The sequence below is a fragment of the Panulirus ornatus genome, chromosome 2 (assembly GCF_036320965.1).
Source record: "Panulirus ornatus isolate Po-2019 chromosome 2, ASM3632096v1, whole genome shotgun sequence".
Lineage (NCBI taxonomy): Eukaryota > Metazoa > Arthropoda > Malacostraca > Decapoda > Palinuridae > Panulirus > Panulirus ornatus.
The window spans coordinates 30,019,829-30,044,069 of NC_092225.1; the positions used below are offsets into that span (position 1 = coordinate 30,019,829).

Consider the following 24,241-nt stretch of genomic DNA (forward strand, 5'->3'; position numbering starts at 1 on the left):
TAACATCAGTCAGGATGACCAACCCTCCCGCAGTACCTCTGAACCAATGTAGATTTTTAATGCCTATCTTTTCGTAATCAAAGAAAAAAAATATATCAACGTAAATTGGTTGAAACGAACAGCAGGAGTGTTTACCCTTGCTGTTTCTTTCAACCAGTGTGGATTAATAAAGCCTACGTATGTAAGTGGGGGCTGGTTAATTTTCCTGAGCGTTTTATTCTGCATATACATTTGAGTACACGTGACTAATTACGACTTCCTTATGCTGGTGAGACTTTTAAACAAGTGTTATCCGTCTGTGCAATCACTTATTGAGATTATAAATTAAGTGTTCCGGATTACGCATTGCTCCGTCTCTTAACCTTGAATAAACCTTTGACGCGCACACACACACACACACACACACACACACTTGCATCAGCATATACGCCAGGTACGCATTCACTGACCACCCTGAAGGTGGGATGAAGACCATCTGTGACTGCGAGCCAGCTGCCATCTCTGGATTCGAACCGAAGATCATTTTGTTGGTACTTGTGACGCTCATGTACGCACGGCAATGTAGAGCGTACCAGGTGAATGAGGAGGAACATATGACTAATGACAAAGAACAATAGATGAATGAGAAAGAACAACATGAAAAAGGAAACCCAACAAGTGAATGATGAAGCATAACTGATGAATGAGGGAAGAACAACACATGAGAGAGGAAGCCTAACAGGTGAATAAAGAACATGAATAGGGAAGAACAACAGATGAGAGAAAGAATTACATGAATAAGGGACAAGTGAATATGGAAGAACAACATGAATGTAGAACAAATGAATGATGAAAAACATGAATGGGGAAGCTCAAGACATAAATGTAGAAGAACAGCTTATGAATGAGGAAGTACAACAGATGAATAAGAATTATGATAATTTATAGAAGGAATAATACATAAATGGTTGACCAAAAAAACCAGACAGGTCACTGGGGCAGTCTACCGGTGATGTGTGTGTGTGTGTGATTACCTATTTCCAAATATCTGTTTGTACTATATGAGGATGGAGTTTTACACTCGTGAGGCCCCACCTGCTATACATCTTAAGTTGATGTATTAATTTAACTAAGTTTACAGTCATTCTATTCCATTTATCCACAACTCTCATACCACACAAGTATTTTTTTTACATTTCTTAAATTTCTTGCTCAATAAATGATGAAAGAAAATCCTATTCAAACACCAATATTGTTATTTGAATGAAGGTAGTTACAGCTAAATCAATACAGGTTTCCATGTCTAGGAATGTTACAAAGCTGTATCAGAAATTTTCTCCTGTTTGCACACATTTATAATACCTGAATCACCCTTAACAGCATGCATCAAAATTTCTTGGTATTCACTGCTTAATGGAGAGCAATTCTTGGTCACGCTGCCATAATCGCTTGCACAGGAAATTGAGAATAGGAGCTGTGTGAGTTAATTCATCTGACTGGTCATCACCAGTGCCACCAAGTTTTAAGATTGGTACTCCTTGAGCTGCTTCAAAAGACTCCATCTCTCCCTCAGTCACTTCTCTATGTGAGAACTGATCACATCTAATGGATTGGAAAAGAAGCCATCAATAGCAACAGACAACGGGTGGTGGAGAATTTGGCACATAAAGGTAAATCTTCCAGTACATTTTACAGCACAAGCTCATTTCATATGCTTAACTAGAAAAATACAAAATGCATGAAATGAATCACTTGCACCAAAAATAACAAAGCCCTTTCTGTATTTCCATATTCTCCACTTATTTTCTGTACCCATATAATGCAGCTATATGTAATTCCTCTGCTCTACTTTAAACTATGCCTAAAATACAAAGTTATCCACCTTGTCAAATGCAAATATAACATAAATGTGAACTACACTAAACAGAACACCCAGAACAATCACTACCTGCCTAAAAACTACAGTTATTCAACACCACAAAAAAGAAACAAAAGAATTTGTAATTGAATCTCACTTGCAAGTTGTTCAGCACTCATTTTGCGACAGAACTAGAACATTTTCATCCAAACCACTTCATAAGCAACTAATAAGCCATAAACAGAAATGAAAAACTTATCCATGCTTCACAATTCAGCAAACTATGCTTACAGAACCTCTCTCACCAACAAACATGACAGTGACAAAACACATGCACCCTGCAATGACTACAGTTCCAACCAGACATTTGCCCATCTGAAACTCTCCATCCCACATATTACAATCACCAATTCATCATATCACTTGATTCCTCATGCCCAAGATGCAACTACCATACTAAAGATACTGAACAATTACCATTTGTCCTGTGCTCACCCAATAGACATATTCACAACATCACTACAATACTTGGCCTGTTTTCACCACACTTCTTGACATGTGTTCCTACCTAATGGACATTACTGCCTTCCTTATCACTGCAAGGGCCCCATAGAAGGGGATCTTGGAGCAGGAATGTCTTAATCCTTATCCAATATAACACACAACTTTTCCTTGTTTGCTTATGAAATGATCTTTACGTGAGATGGTAAACTAAATCATAAGCAACGAGGTGTCTATCCATGCTTTTACCTTTACCTTGCTGGATTTCAATGTTACTCATTTACACATTTTTGCCTCTGTCTATCTTTCTATCTAAGTGACTTCCTCACAAAAGGCATTATGAGCTTTGAAGAATCATCTACAATCACATCAGTTGATGTACCATGATCAATTGGCACATTTTCTATATGGGAGCCCATAACATAACATCTAACAATGGTGCATTCTCACCCATCCTAGGTAAAAAGATTTCGGAAGATAAACCACACAATTCTTGATAATCATGCAGTGATTGGAACAGAAAATAAATTATCTCCACAAATCAAAAGAAAATTAAAGATAATCCTACCTTGTCGCTACAACAAGAATCATCTACAATCACATCAGTTGATGTACCATGATCAATTGGCACATTTTCTTTATGGGAGCCTATAACATAACATCTAACAATGGTGCATTCTCACCCATCCTAGGTAAAAAGATTTCGGAAGATAAACAACACACAATTCTTGATAATCATGCAGTTATTGGAACAGAAAATAAATTATCTCCATAAATCAAAAGAAAATTAAAGATAATCCCACCTTGTCGCTACAACAATAATGGCAGCACGATCTGCTGGTTGAGAAGCAGATGTTAACAAGCGTGGTAGATCTGTCCAGCTCTCTCTATCTGTTACAGAGAAGCATAAAAGCACAGCATCAACCCCTTCACGACAGGCCTTGAAAAGAAAGTAATCTTAATTACAACAGTGGCGCAGCATATCTTGAATTTCTTAAACTTTATTCAAAATTAATTTTTACCATTACATGTTACCAATGATTTTAAGAATTTCTCATGGTCAAGATGCATTCATATTAAAGGAAATAATCTAAATTGCAAAATGTAGGTGAAACTAATGAAGTTATTGATATAGATGAAAAGACAGCATACAAAGAATAAATAACTGGAAAAGTAAAAGCTGTCATTAAAAATAAGAAATATGGATTAAGCTCAAGGTTATAATAAAAAATAATATACAAAAAGGATGGAATACATTCCACTGGATACATAGCATCTGAACTTTTATGGAATGACTGTGACATCCTTGAGGAATGGGAGAAAGCAATTATATGTCTGGTATATAAAAAAAAGCTGGGCAAAAGTATATATCAAAACAACAAAGGTACAGTAATAACACAATGGCCACATATTCAAAATAAGCACGAGTTAATGAAAAAACTTGTTTCTAACTGTAACTCCAATCAAGCAGGTGGCCATGGTAAGGGAGTCTCCACTTATCCATGTCCTTACAGCCTTCCTCGTATACACCATTCCATGCATTCTTCCCCCATTTCTTTCCCACCAGTACTCTTCAACTCACAGCAACCCTTTTAATCATACTCTCATACACTCTCCTTGTAAACTAACTGTCTTGCATTCTTTCCACATGCCTAAACCACATCAAAGTATTATGTTTCACCCAGTCTACCACTCTACAATTCATTTCCTGCCATACCAAATGTCTCATACGCCCCATCATTATTTTTCTCATTCCATGTAGTCATACCACATGCTCCTCTCAAATAGCGCATTTCTAGTCTCATTAAGGATAAACCATGAAAGCAGATCATGGATTTAAAATGTACAGAGGAACCATAACCCTGATAATTACACTCATAATGATTATAGAAAAAGGGTTAGTAATAGGATAAGTTAAATACAGACATTTTAGACCCAAAGGTGGCTGACGGCATAATAGGAGTAAACACTGGGACTCATTAAAACACTGCAATTAAGTTTACTGCAACCGCTGTTATTCAAATTTTCTATGCAAAGACGCAGAGAAAAGATCTGTAGATTTTGAATAGAGAGGGCTTATGCTGGTGAGATCAGGACTGATACAATGTCAGAAGCTTACCTACAAAATGCAAACAAGTACTGAAAAACAACACTAGGAAAAGAAAAGTTGATCAGCCCAACTAAATCTGAAATAATCGTTACATTAAAAAAAGGAGGAGGGTGTATCACAGAACTGGAAATGGACACTTACAAACTGAAGATCAAACTAAAGCCTCAGAACTGAAAATATGTAACAATGGGTAAAATTCTGGAAGAAGGTCAATAGAGATTATCAAAATAATTGAAAGACTTGGGGCATTACATCAGGAACTGACTGATAACATCATCCTGATATGTTAATGGACAGTCAACATCTGAATGATTTGGGCGCTGTGCAGTTTTGCAAGCTTCTCAGTAAGTTTACATGTGTGTTTTAGTCAAAAAACGAGTTGTACAATTCGTGTGGAGCAGGCCTGTCTCTCTCTATAAGTACTTTTTGTGACATTCCCTATCACTTAGCAGAATATTCCAAGTAAATACACACAGTAGGCAAAACTGAATTTCAAAGCTAAATACAAATGCATTAGAAAAGAGTTATGATATAACTGGTAACTGTATCTCCATTATATATCAAATATAGAGATTTCCTCGTCAAATATGCAATCTGAACTCTAATTGACAATTACAGAAAAGTAATGTAGGCACTGCACTGAAAAGTTTCTGTTGATAATATTGACACCACTTTAGTGGATATCAAAAATACACTTCAAATGAAATAAGAGTAGAAATAGTTTAAAGGCTCACAGCAAAGACACAAGAGGCACATACATCAAATACTTTAGGACTGGTAAGCAGAAATCTGTAATGTAGTGTGATTACAGTAAAAAAAATTTAACATACCAGTGTCTAAAATGGGCGAATCCCCTTTCAAAGTTCTACTTACAGTTGCTTGATAGTATCCTAATACAATTTGTTGAGACACCTACTTATGGCATGAACATATCAAGTCAATTCTACAACAAATGAAGATCTTGCCTATAATGTTGTAGGAAGAGAAAAGTTTGATACGAGTGATCATGAACAATTCACTATTGTGCTTGCTTTCAATAATAGTTGCAATACTTGTAATTTTCAAATACTTGAAAATCTTGACCTAAGCAGCTACTCAAAATCTGATCAGTCTGATTTCACTCATGCAATGATGGATAAAGGCTTGTGGGAAATTTATTCTATTTGAATTAGGCAAAGTACCTTTTTTTAAACATGTTAACACTTTTGCAGTTTAATCAAATTTCCATGGGGGTGCCCTGAAAGGTGTTAACAATCTAATAAAATCTGAAATTATGAATCTGATATATTCTATTACTTTTCCATTAAGAAAATGAGATATATTTTCTATATCTGGCACTAAAATTCTATGAAATCCATAATGGAGAGAGAATAATCATATTTTTTACCAAATAAATGCAAATATACATAAAATTTTCTCAGTTCTCCCAAAAACAGCACATAAATTTTTTCAACAAAGTCAATAAACAGCTGAAACTATTATCTAAGGAATTGAATATGAATCATTATGATACATATCAATATCTATAACAGAAGTAAACATTTATCTTGGAAAAGTGAAAAAACATCTGGAGAGATATATATGATATTTCATTTTGATATTTTGATATAAAATATGAAAAAATACAATAATGACAATACAAAATACGGTATTAAGCATATCATTAATTATTTTGATATAAACCTAATGAAAAATATGGCTAAAATCCTTATTCTACGGCTGATAACTGTCATTAAATATCAAAGTTTCACATCAGTCGAATGCTAACTTTATCTGTAAGCTTTGGCCTTAGACATTCTGTCTTATGCTATTTGTGTACAGGAATTAGCATAGTTATAGAATCTGAAGGGAATACAGTCTCTACAACAAAAATCCAACAATTGACATTTAAAATAAGGCTTCCATGCATCAGGTTTTCTTTGTAGCTTCAATTATAAACATAGCCTTTAAAAAAAATTTTTTTAAACATAATCTTTAAAAAAAGTTGTAAAGAAGTACTTTCTGTAGTAGATGAGTGGTGGATGGATGGAATAAGAAGACTGCAGTCATGGTTAATGCAAAAATGCTGAAAAGAAGGCTTACACTTACGGGCAGCACGTGGTTATAACGCTTGACACTAGACTCCCCAGCATCCCAGATCTCTAAACGAAATAAAATGAGGCGATTACCAATTTTCATAGGCCAATATACATTGCTGCACTGGATTCCCACAGTTTCTATGTGTTGATGTGGCACCTGTAAAGTGTCATAATGATAATAAGTTCGAAACAAAAGTGAGGTAATTCATCTAAATTATGCATGATCCTGGAGTGTCTTTTTGATGGATATTTCTAAGGCTATATAAAACATTTACAGTTACACTGAAACTGAATATGGATTGCAAAACAATTTTGGGGCCATATGAGTTGCTGCTTAATCCTTAAATGTTGGGTGATGTCATGTATTCCCATCTCAAAATGGACATAAAAATTAAATCTTCATATTTTCTTTTTTTTTTTTTTTTTTTTTTTTTTTTTCCAAAAGAAGGAACAGAGGGGTGCCAGGTGAGGATATTCCACAAAGGCCCAGTCCTCTGTTCTTAACGCTACCTCGCTAATGGCGGATAGTTTAAAAGAAAGAAAAAGATTTTCTGTTTCCCTTTATAAATGAAAGAAATACATGTACAAGTTTAAGTACATACAAGTGAGCAAACATAACTCAAATGACCATGGTTTAACCCTTAAGTTGATGTTTAAACTACCAAATTGAGGTGGCCAAGGATGTTGAAGGAAGATGGTGCAGAGTATATAAGTGGTTAGGGAGGGGAGGTTAAGTCCCTTAAGCAAATACAACGATAACTTTTATCACTATATTATGAAACAAAGCATGTAAATGTGAAAAATATGTACAAACAAGTGAGGTAACAGCAAGGAGGAGACAGTGGTGGGTAAGGAGTTTGGGGAGGTATAATGGGGTAAGAGTTACATGAAACAAATTCATGAAGTGACACATCATTAATCATATTTACTATTTACCCACACACACATATATATATATTATTATTATTATTATCATAATCATCATAATTATTATCATTATCATAATTATCATATCATTATTATAATTATCATTATTATTATTATTATTATACTTAATCACTGTTTCCTGCATCAACAAGGTAGCGCCAGGAAACAGATGAAGAACGGCCCATCCACTCATAAACACACACACACACACACACACACACACACACACACATTTTTTTTTTTTTTTGCTTTGTCACTGTCTCCCGCGTTTGCGAGGTAGCACAAGGAAACAGACGAAAGAAATGGCCCAACCCACCCCCATAAATATGTATATACATACGTCCACGCAAATATACATACCTACACAGCTTTCCATGGTTTAACCCAGACGCTTCACATGCCCTGATTCAATCCACTGACAGCACGTCAACCCCGGTATACCACATCGATCCAATTCACTCTATTCCTTGCCCTCCTTTCACCCTCCTGCATGTTCAGGCCCCGATCACACAAAATCTTTTTCACTCCATCTTTCCACCTCCAATTTGGTCTCCCACTTCTCCTCGTTCCCTCCACCTTCGACACATATATCCTCTTGGTCAATCTTTCCTCACTCATTCTCTCCATGTGCCCAAACCATTTCAAAACACCCTCTTCTGCTCTCTCAACCACGCTCTTTTTATTTCCACACATCTCTCTTACCCTTACGTTACTTACTCGATCAAACCACCTCACACCACACATTGTCCTCAAACATCTCATTTCCAGCACATCCACCCTCCTGCGCACAACTCTATCCATGGCCCACGCCTCGCAACCATACAACATTGTTGGAACCACTATTCCTTCAAACATACCCATTTTTGCTTTCCGAGATAATGTTCTCGACTTCCACACATTCTTCAAGGCTCCCAGGATTTTTGCCCCCTCCCCCACCCTATGATCCACTTCCGCTTCCATGATTCCATCCGCTGCCAGATCCACTCCCAGATATCTAAAACACTTTACTTCCTCCAGTTTTGCTCCATTCAAACTTACCTCCCAACTGACTTGACCCTCAACCCTACTGTACCTAATAACCTTGCTCTTATTCACATTTACTCTTAACTTTCTTCTTTCACACACTTTACCAAACTCAGTCACCAGCTTCTGCAGTTTCTCACATGAATCCGCCACCAGCGCTGTATCATCAGCGAACAACAACTGACTCACTTCCCAAGCTCTCTCATCCCCAACAGACTTCATACTTGCCCCTCTTTCCAGGACTCTTGCATTTACCTCCCTAACAACCCCATCCATAAACAAATTAAACAACCATGGAGACATCACACACCCCTGCCGCAAACCTACATTCACTGAGAACCAATCACTTTCCTCTCTTCCTACACGTACACATGCCTTACATCCTCGATAAAAACTTTTCACTGCTTCTAACAACTTGCCTCCCACACCATATATTCTTAACACCTTCCACAGAGCATCTCTATCAACTCTATCATATGCCTTCTCCAAATCCATAAATGCTACATACAAATCCATTTGCTTTTCTAAGTATTTCTCACATACATTCTTCAAAGCAAACACCTGATCCACACATCCTCTACCACTTCTGAAACCACACTGCTCTTCCCCAATCTGATGCTCTGTACATGCCTTCACCCTCTCAATCAATACCCTCCCATATACGCTTCACATGCCCTGATTCAATCCATTGACAGCATGTCAATCCCGGTATACCACATCGATCCAATTCACTCTATTCCTTGACTGCCTTTCACCCTCCTGCATGTTCAGGCCCCGATCACTCAAAATCTTTTTCACTCCATCTTTCCACCCCCAATTTGGTCTCCCACTTCTCGTTTCCTCCACCTCCGAAACATATATCCTCTTGGTCAATCTTTCCTCACTCATTCTCTCCATGTGTCCAAACCATTTCAAAACACCCTCTTCTGCTCTCTCAACCACGCTCTTTTTATTTCCACACATCTCTCTTACCCTTACATTACTTACTCGATCAAACCACCTCACACCACATATTGTCCTCAAACATCTCATTTCCAACACATACACCCTTCTCCATACAACCCTATCTATAGCCTGTGCCTCGCAACCATATAACATTGTTGGAACTGCTTTTCCTTCAAATATACCCATTTTTGCTCTTTGAGATAAGGTTCTCTCCTTCCACACATTCTTCATCGCTCCCAGAACCTTCGCCCCCTCCCCCACCTAGTGACTCGCTTCTGCTTCCATGGTTCCATTTGCTGCTAAGTCCACTCCCAGATATCTAAAAACTACTTCACTTCCTCCAATTTTTCTCCAGTCAAACTTACATCCCAATTAACTTGTCCCTCAACATATGTGAAAAAAATTGCTTCAAGAGAGTGGTATCTTCTAAGGAAAGCATCTATAGTGACCAATGTGACACTTAGGAATGTTAAAATGTTGGCAAGGGATTTAAGCAAAGAGTGCAAGACATTGTGCTTCGTCTGAAGACTCCCAGTGTTTCATAGGAGTCTTCATATGAATATTTCCAGCAATTAAATATTCAGGAACATAAAATCTATTGGAGATTTAACAAACAAAAAGTCCTTCCTCAATACTTAGTCCATGTACATCTATCCCTTTAAACAAAGAAAATGGGACAGAAAAATTACCTACAATTAAGTATTATGAAAAAAAAATATTGACATTACGCAGGGCTAACACATAGCACTCATTGCATATGCTGCTGTTTCAAATTATTATTACAGCACTCTCTACTGCATAGTTGGCAAAGAAAGGGAAAGATACCCCATGCTAAAAACTTTAAAATAATGGATACATAAACAACTATACAAAACCTGTTGTCACACAAGAAAAAGTGATTTTTAAATACTGTCTCGCATAAAGTCACAGCCATATTTTGATCCATACTTGTCTAACTTAATGTATAAAGCTGCTGATAAGAATTTAGTCTTTCACATCATATAGCATAAGATTAGAAAGAAACTCACTTCTTGGCCTGAAAGCCGATTCATGGTCCATGTCTTCCCAGAGGATGCTTTTCCAAGCATAAAGAGTTTATATGTCACATTTGGGGCAGATGGTGGTAGGTTGGGCTTTTCCAATATTCCTGTTAAGGAAATACAGGTATCAGAAGTAGCTCCTTATCTCCTGAGATATCAAATATCCTAATGATTCATGGAAATAAATGAGGCTTTGCAGGAAAATTCATTGCACCCATCTGTTAGTTTTATTTCCAAACCTATTAGTATTTTGGAAGGTGAAAATCCTTGAGTGGAAATGCCAACCTTCAGATTAACAAAGGTTCTTAGCAAAGAACTGACAATCTTCTGATGGCACAAAAGAATCTGAAATTTTCTTGAGGCTATAGTCCATTCATGAGACTTTCCTTTTCAGAGATGCATCCTGATCTTATTTCTTTGATAAAACTGGAATTCAACTTTTACCCTATCATGGCATTCTTGTGATATCTGAGTTATATTTCATGACCTATTCAATTCCAACATGCCATCATGTTGTAATACACAGAATTATGACAAACCTTATAAATATCCACATTATTCAAGACAGTAATAGGAGGAATTACGAAAACCTTTATAAATATCCACACTATTCAAATGTTCAACAGCCTAGTCAACATTATTTTGTGGAAGGTGCACATAACTATGAGCCACAAAACAATGAAGGAAATAGATTCCAAAGACATACACAATACAGGTATTCAAGACCTCAGTTTAGTCATAACCCTTATGTTAGAAGACAGACCACCAATGAAATATTTGGGATGTGGAGAATTTGGTCATGGTAAACATCAGTGTCAAAAATCACCAAAGACTATAGGATTAAATGTTGCTTGGGAACAGAAACATGATAATAGTGAGGTAAGAGATAATGAGTATAATGTGAGTATATTCAATGTGCAATTTAAGAGCCAAACATTACTGAAGGTTGGCATAAAAGGTAGTCCTGAAAAGAAAATTTTGATATTGAGGGATACTGATGTCAGTTTAATTCTGAAAGATGTATTAGAGTGGAAAGGAGTCTTATTCTTGGGAAAAAATAGATATAAAAGGGTTATGGTCAGGCAAGCTTATCCCACTGGATTATATAAATCTTGAAAGTGGATTTGTGAGTGGCCGTATAAAGGTTGGGACTTGGGGAATTACCTATCAAGCAGCACCCTTATACAGTGAATCCTAAAATGAGAGATAATGAGAAAAGAAATACAGTATATGCTTGACAATGATCTGATTGAAAAAAGTAATAGTCCTTGGAGACCACCTCATGTATTAATAACCAAACCTGATAGTATTACCTACAGAATTGGTACTGATTTCAGAAAGGTAAATAAAATTACTAAAGCTGACTCGTATCCTATTCCAAGAGTAGAAGTTTGTACTGATCAGATAGGAGATGCTAAATTTGTAACTAAGTTAGACTTATTGAAAGGGTATTGGGAAGTACCTCTGACTGAAAGAGTACAGGAAATTTCTGCAGTTGTAACTATGGATGGTTAGTATCAGTATAAAGTGATGCCCTTTGGTATGAAAAAATGTGGTAGTACTTTCCAAAGATTAGTAAATCAAGTATTGTGTGATGTTACAGATTGTTCTGTATATATAGATGATACAGTATTGTATTCAAAAACTTGGGAAGAACATTTGTATTTAATAAGAGAAGTGTTTAATAGGTTGGACAAAGCAAATTTAACGGTAAACCTTGTAAAGAGTGAAGTTGCTAGAGCAACTACAGAATATTGAGGTTATGCTGTTGGTCAAGGATATGTAAAACCAATCACTGCTGAGATAGAAAGTATTGTAAAATTTCCAGCACCTACATATACGAAAGAATTATTGCAATTTCTGGGTATGGTTGGATATTATAATGGGTTTTGTGAGAATTTTTCAATCACTGCTTTACAATTAACCAACTTATTGTCAAAGAAAGTAATATCTTTATGGAGTGATCAATGTGATGAGGCCTTTAAGAAATTGGAACAGACTTGTCTGTACACCCATACTTTCTACTCCAAATTATGATAGACCATGTAAATTGTATATAGATGCAAGTGATTTTGGGTTTGGTGGAGTCTTAATGCAGATTAAAGATGATATTGATTTTCCAATTCATTTTTCATAAAAGTTTCTGTTTTATCAGAAAAACTATAATACTACTGAAAAGGAAACATTAGCCTTGATTTTGAGTTTGAATCATTTTGATGTATATTTGAGAGGAGTAGGTAGGCCGATCCAAGTGTTTATGGATCACAATCCACTTTTTTTGCTTGAGATAAAAAACGTTAACCAATGTTTAACAAGGTGGAGTCTTTTGTTATAAGATTATAAATTGATTATTAAACATATAAGAGGAAAGGATAATGCTATAGCTGATGTATTATCTTGTATACCAGTTAGTCATGAGTCAACTAGTGGCAGACTCATGTTTCTTTTGGGAGGGGAATGTTACAGTTATTTCCCCTATTTACTCATAAATGTTATTGTTACCCATTATGTCTTATTCAGTTTTCTTTGAGAAATTGTATAGAAACTGAAAGATGGCCAAAGTCAAGCCTCTCTCTCAGGAATGGCCATAAGAGGAAGATGTGATAAAAAGCTGTTGGTAAATGTATAATGTAATCTGTACAAATCTCAGTCATTTCTAACCCTTATGTTATATAATTGGGGCCAGTGAATTAGCCAGAGTGATGTTAAGTAAAGTAATATATAGAGATCTATGTATGAAGATAAATTGTATCATCTATGTTACGAGAGCCGTTTATTTTGCTATTATAAATATATCTTTTATAGATTTTTATCTGTGTTTGGTATTTGACCAACTTGAGAAGGGAAAAGTAGGTAATATCATTACGGGCATCAGCTGTCAGATGTTAGCCAAATGGTAAGGGAATCTGTGTCTAGCCCAAATCTCTCTGTTAACAGAAGCTGTATTTCAGAATTATCTGTTTTAATGGGTCTATGGGCTGATTATACACCCTTTAATATGTAAGGGGTGGAGGCAGAACATAACAATATGTACAAATTTCTGTCTTATGTATATGACCTTGTAAACATTCCAATTAGTGACATACTATTTACAGGCCAGCTCTACAGCACAGGATGAACACATGGGTTGGTAGGAAGCCTAATGACTTATCCGAGACTCAAACTTGGGGCCAAAAGACTGGTAGGTTGTAATACTACTACTACAGTAATTGTGTTGTATGAGTGAATTACTGTGCACAACTGTGTTCATGTGTAATCTATCAGTCTTTACATGTGTACATATTCTGTCTTTGTGAGTTCCATACATATATTGAATATAAGTGGGTAAAATTCTAGGGTATGCATGATATGCAGAGAACTGTCATCTTTTTATCTACTTTCCCAAACTTACCAAATAGTTTTCTCTTGTTTGTTCCTGGAACCAAAAGCTTTTGTTGATAAGTTTTACTCTCCCCAATAGTCCACTCTGGTGCCATTTTGGTGATTACATAATCATCTGTAGTAGAATAAAATAAAGTTAGGACGTATCATAATAACCTAATACTGTATCTTATGCAGTTTACTAGGGAAAATCTTAAAACACAGTATTTCTTGAGTTAGTATAAATATCCACCCATAAAAAATTTTCTTGCAAGTAATAGTTACTCCTAATTCATACTAAAAACATATAGGCATTTTAATTTCAGTGTGACTACTTACATAGGCACTTTGACACAAAAACATTTCTTTTCTCCTTTCTTCCTTACAAATCTTTGTATCCTGCAAATAAAATAATTTCATCAAAACTTGTTGAATTTGAATAACTTGCTTGACAAAATTTTTTGTGAAAAAAAGATAAAGCAAATGCACTGGTATGTTGCTCCTAACTAAAGCCCACTTACATCAAAATAGGAGAATGGGTCTTATGAACAATAATCTTACATTCCTAATTTTTAGGGAACAACTCTTCCAAATAAAACTGCTTGTTACAAACATCAGATGGACAATTTTATTTTAACTTAGAATGTTAAATGATATACTAAACCTACTTAACGGTACATTAACAAGATCTTTAGAATGCTTATAGTAATATTTGTAATGTAAGGTATGATAATGCTGCAAAATCAATGTTTGTCATACAAGGTTAACATATTTTAATAGTATCAATCTATGAAATTCCTTTTGAATAAACACAACAAAGGCTACACAGTGTCTAAAACACACTACCGACTTTCCTACAATAATTATCTGATACATTCAAAGTCCCTAGGATGGCCAAAACTATATATCTGAGGCTTTGTTTTTACTTCCAAAAAAGTAACATCCTGAGTTTCACGAAATGAACTAGATGTAATGAGATAATCATGCTCAACCTTACCTTATGTAATTAAAATGACAAATTCCCATCACAACTCATCCTATATCATGGATATGTGTTATCATTTACAACTAAGTGAAAGTATCCCTCAAACATTTCAAACCATGTAAGATAAAGCAAGAAGAAATGTGACAATGCAGCAACCTTCTTACTCCAACATATGGAGCAGCTCCAAACACAGCAGAAAACAGAAACACTGATCATCTACTGAACAACTACTTTTTACTGGATATACAATTGTCTAATTCAATAGTTCAATAAATTATAATACTCTGTATCACGCCATGCAGGTGTTCCATTACTCTACATTAATTCATAAAAAGGACCTAAAACATAATAATACTTGTCAGAAAGCTGGTTTCGATGTTAAGGGAAGTACACTTTAAATGGGCAGTACATCATCATCATCACATCATTCATAGACACTGACGAAGCACCAGCTTGTACTCAATATTAAGCCACACAATCATAACACCCGTCGAACATTAATATTCACTAAAAGGACTATATATATATATATATATATATATATATATATATATATATATATATATATATATAATATACAGACTCACATGGATCCACCATGTGAGGAACAGTTGTTTGTAAACATTGCCTCAGGGGATTACAGGATATGACAAGCCGCCTTAAAGTTCCCACATACACTTGGGTCTCTCACCTTCTCCCAACATCCACCAAACTAAAATGAGTAATTTTAATTTTAATTTTCGATTCATTATATGTTGCATATTCATACATTTTTTATGCTAAATATATTCATCAACCAAGTGATCGATTCCACGGAGGAATAATATATTTACTTCGTATGTGATAGTATAAAATGCAAAAAAGAAAAAAAAAACAAGGAAGTTAGGAGCCCCCAAACAGGAAAATCAGGATTTTTTCTATTACGTACATTTTTCAACCGAGACTCGAACATGGGCCAGATATGCAGACAGCGTCCCATATGATCACCGTTGAGCTAAGAGTGATCTGTCTGTGATGATTTCGTTTATCAGTGGTCTATACGAACCTTTTCTGCCTACCACTAAAATCGAACGCAGGATATTGATAATCAAAATGGTCCAAGTTCGATTCTTCTATTCCAGATATGTTAGTTTGGATTGATTTATTGAGAAAAATGGTTTGGGAATGTCTTTAGCTGTCATGTATAATGCACCGAAACCACAGCTCCCTTTCCACATTCAGGCCCCACAAAACTTTCCATGGTTCACCACAGACGCTTCACATGACAGCACGTCGACCCCGGTATACCACATCGTTCCAATTCACTTTATTCCTTGCATGCCTGGCATGTGAAACTTCCGGGGTATACCATGTATAGATCTGTGGGGTCTGGTTGTGGAGAGGGAGTTGTGGGTCGGTGCATTACACTAGCCAGCTGGAGAATGGATGCGATGGAATGCGGCTAGTCTTTGTTTATTCCTGGCACTACTTTGCTATCCCGGGAAACGGCGATAAAGTAAGAAAAAAGTTTAATGTTATCCATCTCGACCACGGTCTATGGCGGTCCCTTGATTGGGAGCAATTGGATCGAAGTCGCCCTTTGGACGGAGTAAAAAATTTGGTTATGAAATGTAAATCCTATGCCACTGTTGCTGTTGTCGAATGGAACAAGGTGCAAACGTGCAGGTGACACGACAGTAGCGACATCGCCCTAGTTGTGCCCTACTGCACCTACACCTCCCCAGCAGGTGGTTTTGAAACTGAGAACATAACATGCATACGTGAAGCCCTTGTCATCAGAGAATGAGATACAGAATACTGAAATCATTCTTAATAAACTTGTAATGAATTTAGCTTCTCAAACGAATCACTGGTTCCTTTGCGAAAATAATCTCTAAGAACTTTTAAAACATCACGCCTACATCATCGTCCTCCTCCCCATCTTCTGCCTTTTCTGAACCCTTGCTAGTGCTTGTCGTCCTCAGGATGTAAAAATAAACTTTCTCAAACTTGACATTGTTTTCATTTCCTAGTTCCTGAAACAGGTTCGCCATACCTTGTTCAAGCTTCAGAAAAATGGCGCTACGTAATTCGGTGTCTTCTCGAGTCATTTCCTAAGTCTTGATGAAGGAACTTCTGCATTACCTGACTCAGCTCCTCCATACTTTGTTCCAGCTTCCAAATATATCTGCATATCTTCGAAACTCCTCGTTCTCCTGTTCGAGTTGCTCATACCCTTGACGATGGTTTGCGTTCACTTCATGAGCAATATCTACGAAGGTTCAAGTTCTCTTAATCAAGTGACTTTCGTAGTTACGTTTTCTTTTCTTGATCCTCAATCCTCTGTGGAAAATAGCTACGTAATTGCACGCTCCCTCGACCAACGTACTTCTCCAGTTCTTCCTGTTTTTATTGTGTATCATTTTTTGAAAATTCTTTTTTCTTTAGGTATTTCTGCAGCCTGTCTTTTTCCCGTGTCGTTTGTTCGCTCCTGACCATCGAGACCTTGTAAGTACCCCTGTGTGCATCTTGAAAAGGCATCGTTAGGGAAATGTTCTCGAGTGGTACGCCACGGGTCTCCGGGATGAAGAACGCTGTGACGAGCGCCACCAGATAGCTCACACTAGCGTACACCCAGAAGGCCCCATGCAAACCCACTGATGCCGTAAGTGCCGGGTAGGTATGAGAAGCCACGAACATGCCTACGAAGAGCAGAGAATATAAATAGGGCACGATCGTAGACCGCACTGGTGTCAACAGCAGCTCGCCCCTCATTAGGTGCAACACGGAGTGACCCACACTGGTGACGAAAGAAAAACATGTCAGGAGGATCAGAGGAAACCAGCTGAAGGAGGTGAGGTCGAAGTCAAGGCTCTGCATAAGGAAGAAGACGCCAAACAGTAAAAGTGACGTTCCAATGAGCAGGAAAGACGTAATGATAGCAGGTCGTCTCCCAATGTAGTCAATCACAGATAATGAGATTACGGTGCTGACAAGTCTTACTAGTGCTACCACTACTGCACTCATATAGGAATTAATATCCACTTCAGCTGCATTGAAAATAGGGACTACATACGAAAGAACGACAATATTTCCAGTAAACTGTGCAGAGAACATCAAGAATGCAAGGGTAATGACTATCTTTAAAGTTGTCGGTTCTTTAATCTGCTGCAACTGCGTTACCATTAGACCATAGCCTTCCTTAAAATCATCTTTAACCTTACTACTGATGGCATCCATCTCTGTGGTGATATCAAAGCGAAGACCTCTGAAAAATGACAGACTCTGGCGGGCCTTCTCATTACGGCCTTTAGTGACGAGCCATGGGGAAGCGTCGGGCAGGAAAACTAAAGCAACAAAGGAGGGTATGGTGGTGAGGCAGCCGGACAACAAAGCAACCTGGCGCCAGCTGAGGGTGAAGCTGCCCAGGATATATGCCAAGAGGAGGCCTATAAACCTGGTCGTGTCTAGCAGCCCCACAAGCGATCCTCGGACGCTGTTATGAGATATCTCGGTAACATAACCATAAGCTGCAACCTCTATGGCACCCCGAGTGACGCCCATCACGACCCTGGAGACGTGGAGCATCCAGATGTTGGAGGAGTAGCCAAGAGCTACCCAGGAGGCGCAGAAGATCGGCAGAAGAAGCAGCATGGTCATCCGCTGGCCCAGCAGAACCATGGGCGCTGACACTGCCAGACACCCGACTGCCGAACCCAGGTTCAACGTACTACCTGAAAAACAGAAAAATGACACCTCAGTCTTTTCATAATGTGTTACGCAACCTAAGTTCCCTACGAGCACTTTGCTTCCACTACAAGTTATTCTGCAAACTGGCCTCCTTCCTATTGCTAAGAGCACTTCCCCTAATATTAGATGCCATCTATTGCAACGTACATGTCGAGGACATTGCTCGCTTGACAAGCATTACCATTCGGTAGTTGTAACTACACGACTGACTGAGCATCTAAAACTCCGCCCAGTCAACGGCACTGACCACCAGCGGCATAATCATAACTACTGCATATTGTCCTTTCCCACAATATAAAATCATGGATAAATCACTCATGCATATTTTCACATGTAATAATACTATAACTTAAAAAAAAAAAAAAGCGAACTAGAAGGGCAGACGGAAGGTGGTGCAGTGTCCAGCGAGTTACGATTGGCCTGTGTGGATATGTACAGACATGTATCTTTGTATCTTACGATAGAAGACTTAAACAGCTCTCACCAATGTTTATTGACCATCTCAATCCTTAACGCTGTCAGGAAGGTTAAAGATCAGATTCCCAGAGTAGATTCTTGACTTTTACTGTGAAAATTATTAATGATAAATGAACGTTTCATCAAAGCACTGACCATCAGGTGAACTAAAATAAGCTTGAAAACAGCTCACGTTTTCATCTCGAAATGCTGAAGCAGTCAAAGACGAGGCCTTTTTAAAGGAGAGTTCAGGGACCACTGTAATTATGCCCGAATCCTGGTATCTTTTAGATCTTGCCACCTTTCAAAAATCCAAATTACTCATGATAATCATTTAACTCAGAAGTGACCACACGTTTCAGTTTTTCTACAGTCGACCTCCAACAAACACATTATTATTATTAGTTATATCCCCAGAGATTATATATATATATATATATATATATATATATATATATATATATATATATATATATATATATATATATATATATATATATATATATATATATATATATATATATATATATATATATCTTTTTCATACTATTCGCCATTTCCCGCGTTAGCAAAGTAGCGTTAAGAACACAGGACTGGGCCTTTGAGGAAACATCTTCACCTGGCCCCCTTCTCTGTCCCTTCTTTTGGAAAATTAAAAAAAAAAAAAAAAACGAGAGGGGATGATTTCCAGCCACCCGCTCCCTCCCCTTTTAGTCGTCTTCTACGACACGCAGGGAATACGTGGGAAGTATTTTTTCTCCCCTGTCCCCAGGGATAATATATATATATATATATATATATATATATATATATATATATATATATATATATATTATTTTGCTTTGTCGCTGTCTCCCGCGTTAGCGAGGTAGCGCAAGGAAACAGACGAAAGAATGACCCAACCCACCCACATACACATGTATATACATACACGTCCACACACGCAAATATACATACCTATACATCTCAACGTATACATATATGTACGGACACAGACATATACATATATACATATCCATAATTCATAATGTCTGCCTTTATTCATTCCCATCGCCACCCCGCCACACATGAAATAACAACCCCCTCCCCACGCATGTGCGCGAGGTAGCGCTAGGAGAGGACAACAGAGACCACATATATTTTTTTTTTTTTTTTTTATACCTCGTCGCTGTCTCCCGCGTTTGCGAGGTAGCGCAAGGAAACAGACGAAAGAAATGGCCCAACCCCCCCATACACATGTACATACACACGTCCACACACGCAAATATACATACCTACACAGCTTTCCATGGTTTACCCCGGACGCTTCACATGCCTTGATTCAATCCACTGACAGCACGTCAACCCCGGTATACCACATCGCTCCAATTCACTCTATTCCTTGCCCTCCTTTCACCCTCCTGCATGTTCAAGCCCCGATCACACAAAATCCTTTTCACTCCATCTTTCCACCTCCAATTTGGTCTCCCTCTTCTCCTCGTTCCCTCCACCTCCGACACATATATCCTCTTGGTCAATCTTTCCTCACTCATTCTCTCCATGTGCCCAAACCATTTCAAAACACCCTCTTCTGCTCTCTCAACCACGCTCTTTTTATTTCCACACATCTCTCTTACCCTTACGTTACTTACTCGATCAAACCACCTCACACCACACATTGTCCTCAAACATCTCATTTCCAGCACATCCATCCTCCTGCGAACAACTCTAACCATAGCCCACGCTTCGCAACCATACAACATTGTTGGAACCACTATTCCTTCAAACATATCCATTTTTGCTTTCCGGGATAATGTTCTCGACTTCCACACATTTTTCAAGGCTCCAAAAATTTTCGCCCCCTCCCCCACCCTATGATCCACTTCCGCTTCCATGGTTCCATCCGCTGACAGATCCACTCCCAGATATCTAAAACACTTCACTTCCTCCAGTTTTTCTCCATTCAAACTCACCTATATATATATATATATATATATATATATATATATATATATATATATATATATATATATATATATATATATACCTGTTATATGACGGTGAATTCAACGCATCCACTTGCAATCAGGATTTTTTTTTTTTCTAACGAAACAGTCGATGACGTGATATGAGAACTATTATTTTGGTTAGTTCAGATTATTTTAAGGTAGGGTAGGTCGGATGAGGTTAGTGTGTTAGGCTTGGGTTGGTAAAGATTGTTTAGGTTAGAAAAGCACAGGGGAAAAAATCATGCTAGTTTATGGTAAAGTTATCTTCCTTTTTCTGTACTTACTGAAGAGCGCCGCTTGGTGCTGGTCCAGGACGAGGTCGGAAGCGTTGTCTGTCATGCTGGGCAGCATGACTCCGGAGTAGCCCACACTGGCGCCACTACCGCTTTGAGCTAAGGCAGCCACAGCGGCTCCCAACACCTGCAGAGTGAGAAACTATGTCAATTGTACACATTACCACCTCCCTGATTTTTCATCTGTATACATCATCACCTCCCTATCTTAACGGTACACATTACCACTTGTCAACAGTACACCTTAACACCTCACTGATTTTAGATATATATCGCAATAACATAGAGTGAACCATCCCAACTGCCTCATTTATATTGTTGGCCAACAATCTGACCCCTCCCAACTCAGGAGGCCATCTCCGCCCACCCTTATTACTGATATAACCGTCACTGAGTGATTATGAGAATAATCTATAACCTATTTATAACTTTAACAGGCAATAAGTACCTACAAACATTTTCTTTTTCTTTCATACTATTCGCCATTTCCCGCATTAGCGAGGTAGCGACCTACAAACATATGTACATATATACATACATGTGAAATGTCTGGGGTAAACGATGGAAAGATCTGTGGGGCGTGGATGTGGATAGGGAGCTGTGGTTTCGGTGCATTATACATAACAGCTAGAGACTGAGTGTGAACGAATGTGGCCTTTTTGTCTGTTTTCCAGGCGCTACGTCGCTGAAGCGGGCGGTAGCGATGCTGTTTCCTCTGGGACATGGCACCGCTAGGAATGGATGAAGGCAAGCACGTATGAATATGTACATGTGTATACAGTGGGAAGGATCGCAACTGAGCGCGATTAAGTATATTCCTAGGAGTCTACGGGGAAATGAAACACGGTAAGTTCCCAAGCGCACTTTTTCGTAATAATCACATCATCAGGGGTGATACAAGAAAGAAATATGTCAGTTGATAAACAACGAAGAGACGTAGCGAGGACGCCATTTAGTGAAGAAGTCAGACCTTGGACAATCGCACGTTTTTTTTTTTTTTTTTTATACTATTTGCCAATTCCCGCGTTAGCGAAGTAGTTTTAAGAACAGAGGACCGAGCCTTTGAGGGAATATCATCACTTAGCCCCCTTCTCTGTTCCTCTTTTGGAAAATTAAAAAAAAAAAAAAAAAAACGAGAGGGAAGGATTTCCAGCCTCCCGCTCCCTCCCCTTTTAGTCGCCTTCTACGACACGCAGAGAAAACGTGGGAAGTATTCTTTCTCCCCTGTCCCCAGGGATAATATATACATACACGCACACACACACACACACACTATATATATATATATATATATATATATATATATATATATATATATATATATATATATATATATATATGGTTTGGGAGTAAAGTCAGGGGTTAGTGAGAGAACAAGAGCTACTCCTGAAACAGGAGTGGTGGGAGTATGTGATAGAGTGTACGAATGTAAATTCTAGATTGATATGGGTAAAACTGAAAGTGGATGGAAAGAGATGGGTGATTATTGGTGCATATGCACCTGGGCATGAGAAGAAAGATCATGAGAAGCAAGTGTTTTGGGAGCAGCTGAGTGAGTGTGCTAGTAGTTTTGAAGCACGAGACCGGGTAATAGTGATGGGTGATTTGAATGCAAAGGTGAGTAACGTGACAGTTGAGGGAATAATTGGTGTACATGGGGTGTTCAGTGTTGTAAATGGAAATGGTGAAGAGCTTGTAGATTTATGTGCTGAAAAAGGACTGGTGATTGGGAATACCTGGTTTAAAAAGAGATACACATAAGTATACGTATGTAAGTAGGAGAGATGGCTAGAGAGCGTTATTGGATTACGCGTTGATTGATAGGCGCGCGAAAGAGAGACTTTTGGATGTTAATGTGCTGAGAGGTGCAACTGGAGGGATGTCTGATCATTATCTTGTGGAGGCGAAGGTGAAGACTTGTAGAGGTTTTCAGAAAAGAAGAGAGAAGGTTGGGGTGAAATGAGTGGTGAGAGTAAGTGAGCTTGGGAAGGAGACTTGTGTGAGGAAGTACCAGGAGAGACTGAGTACAGAATGGAAAAAGGTGAGAAGAAATGACGTAAGGGGAGTGGGGGAGGAATGGGATGTATTTAGGGAAGCAGTGATGGCTTGCGCAAAAGATACTTGTGGCATGAGAAGCGTGGGAGGTGGGCAGATTAGAAAGGGTAGTGAGTGGTGGGATGATGAAGTGACGTTATTAGTGAAAGAGAAGAGAGAGGCATTTGGACGATTTTTGCAGGGAAATAATGCAATTGAGTGGGAGATGTATAAAAGAAAGAGGCAGGAGGGCAAGAGAAAGATGCAAGATTTGAAAAGAGGGCAAATGAGAGTTTGGGTGAGAGAGTATCATTAAATTTTAGGGAGGATAAAAAGATGTTCTGGAAGGAGGTAAATAAAGTGCGTAAGACAAGGGAATCAATGGGAACTTCAGTGAAGGGGGCTAATGGGGAGGTGATAACAAGTAGTGGTGATGTGAGAAGGAGATGGAGTGAGTATTTTGAAGGTTTGTTGAATGTGTTTGATGATAGAGTGGCAGATATAGGGTGTTTTGGTCGAAGTGGTGTGCAAAGTGAGATTAGGGAGAATGATTTAATAAACAGAGAAGAGGTAGGTAAAGCTCTGTGGAAGATGAAAGCCGGCAAGGCAACGGGTTTGGATGGTATTGCAGTGGAATTTATGAAAAAAGGGGGTGACTGCATTACTGACTGGTTGGTAAGGTTATTTAATGTATGTATGACTCATGGTGAGTTGCCTGAGGATTGGCGGAATGCTTGCATAGTGCCATTGTACAAAGGCAAAGGGGATGAAAGTGAGTGCTCAAATTACAGTGGTATAAGTTTGTTGAGTATTCCTGGGATATTATATGGGAGGGTATTGATTGAGGGACTGAAGGCATGTACAGAGCATCAGATTGGGGAAGAGCAATGTGGTTTCAGAAGTGGTAGAGGATGTGTGGATCAGGTGTTTGCTTT

General features: G+C 38.1%; 1 protein-coding gene across 9 annotated transcripts in view; it reads right to left on the reverse strand.

The window, feature by feature from the left end:
* Window positions 1-196: 196 nt before the first annotated feature.
* LOC139755477 (ciliogenesis and planar polarity effector 2-like) overlaps window positions 197-24,241 on the reverse strand; it is a 34,154-nt gene continuing 10,109 nt past the window's right edge. For 3 of the 9 annotated variants that reach the window (XR_011714106.1, XR_011714103.1, XR_011714102.1), the window contains exons 2-6: window positions 21,264-21,399; window positions 15,735-18,519; window positions 14,161-14,220; window positions 13,853-13,957; window positions 6,648-6,683 (exon numbers count right to left, since the gene is read on the reverse strand). Coding sequence is in view for 6 of the 9 variants with exons in the window: in XM_071673827.1 (XP_071529928.1) it covers window positions 1,383-1,581; window positions 3,142-3,278; window positions 6,537-6,683; window positions 10,450-10,568; window positions 13,853-13,957; window positions 15,394-15,406 (720 nt within the window). In the remaining 3 variants the exon portion in view is untranslated. Of the gene's footprint in view, window positions 1,582-3,141; window positions 3,279-6,536; window positions 6,684-10,449; window positions 10,569-13,852; window positions 13,958-14,160; window positions 14,221-15,161; window positions 15,299-15,393; window positions 15,526-15,734; window positions 18,520-21,263; window positions 21,400-24,241 lie in introns of those variants that run through there. The other 6 variants (XM_071673862.1, XM_071673854.1, XM_071673835.1 and 3 more) reach the window with 6 other exon arrangements.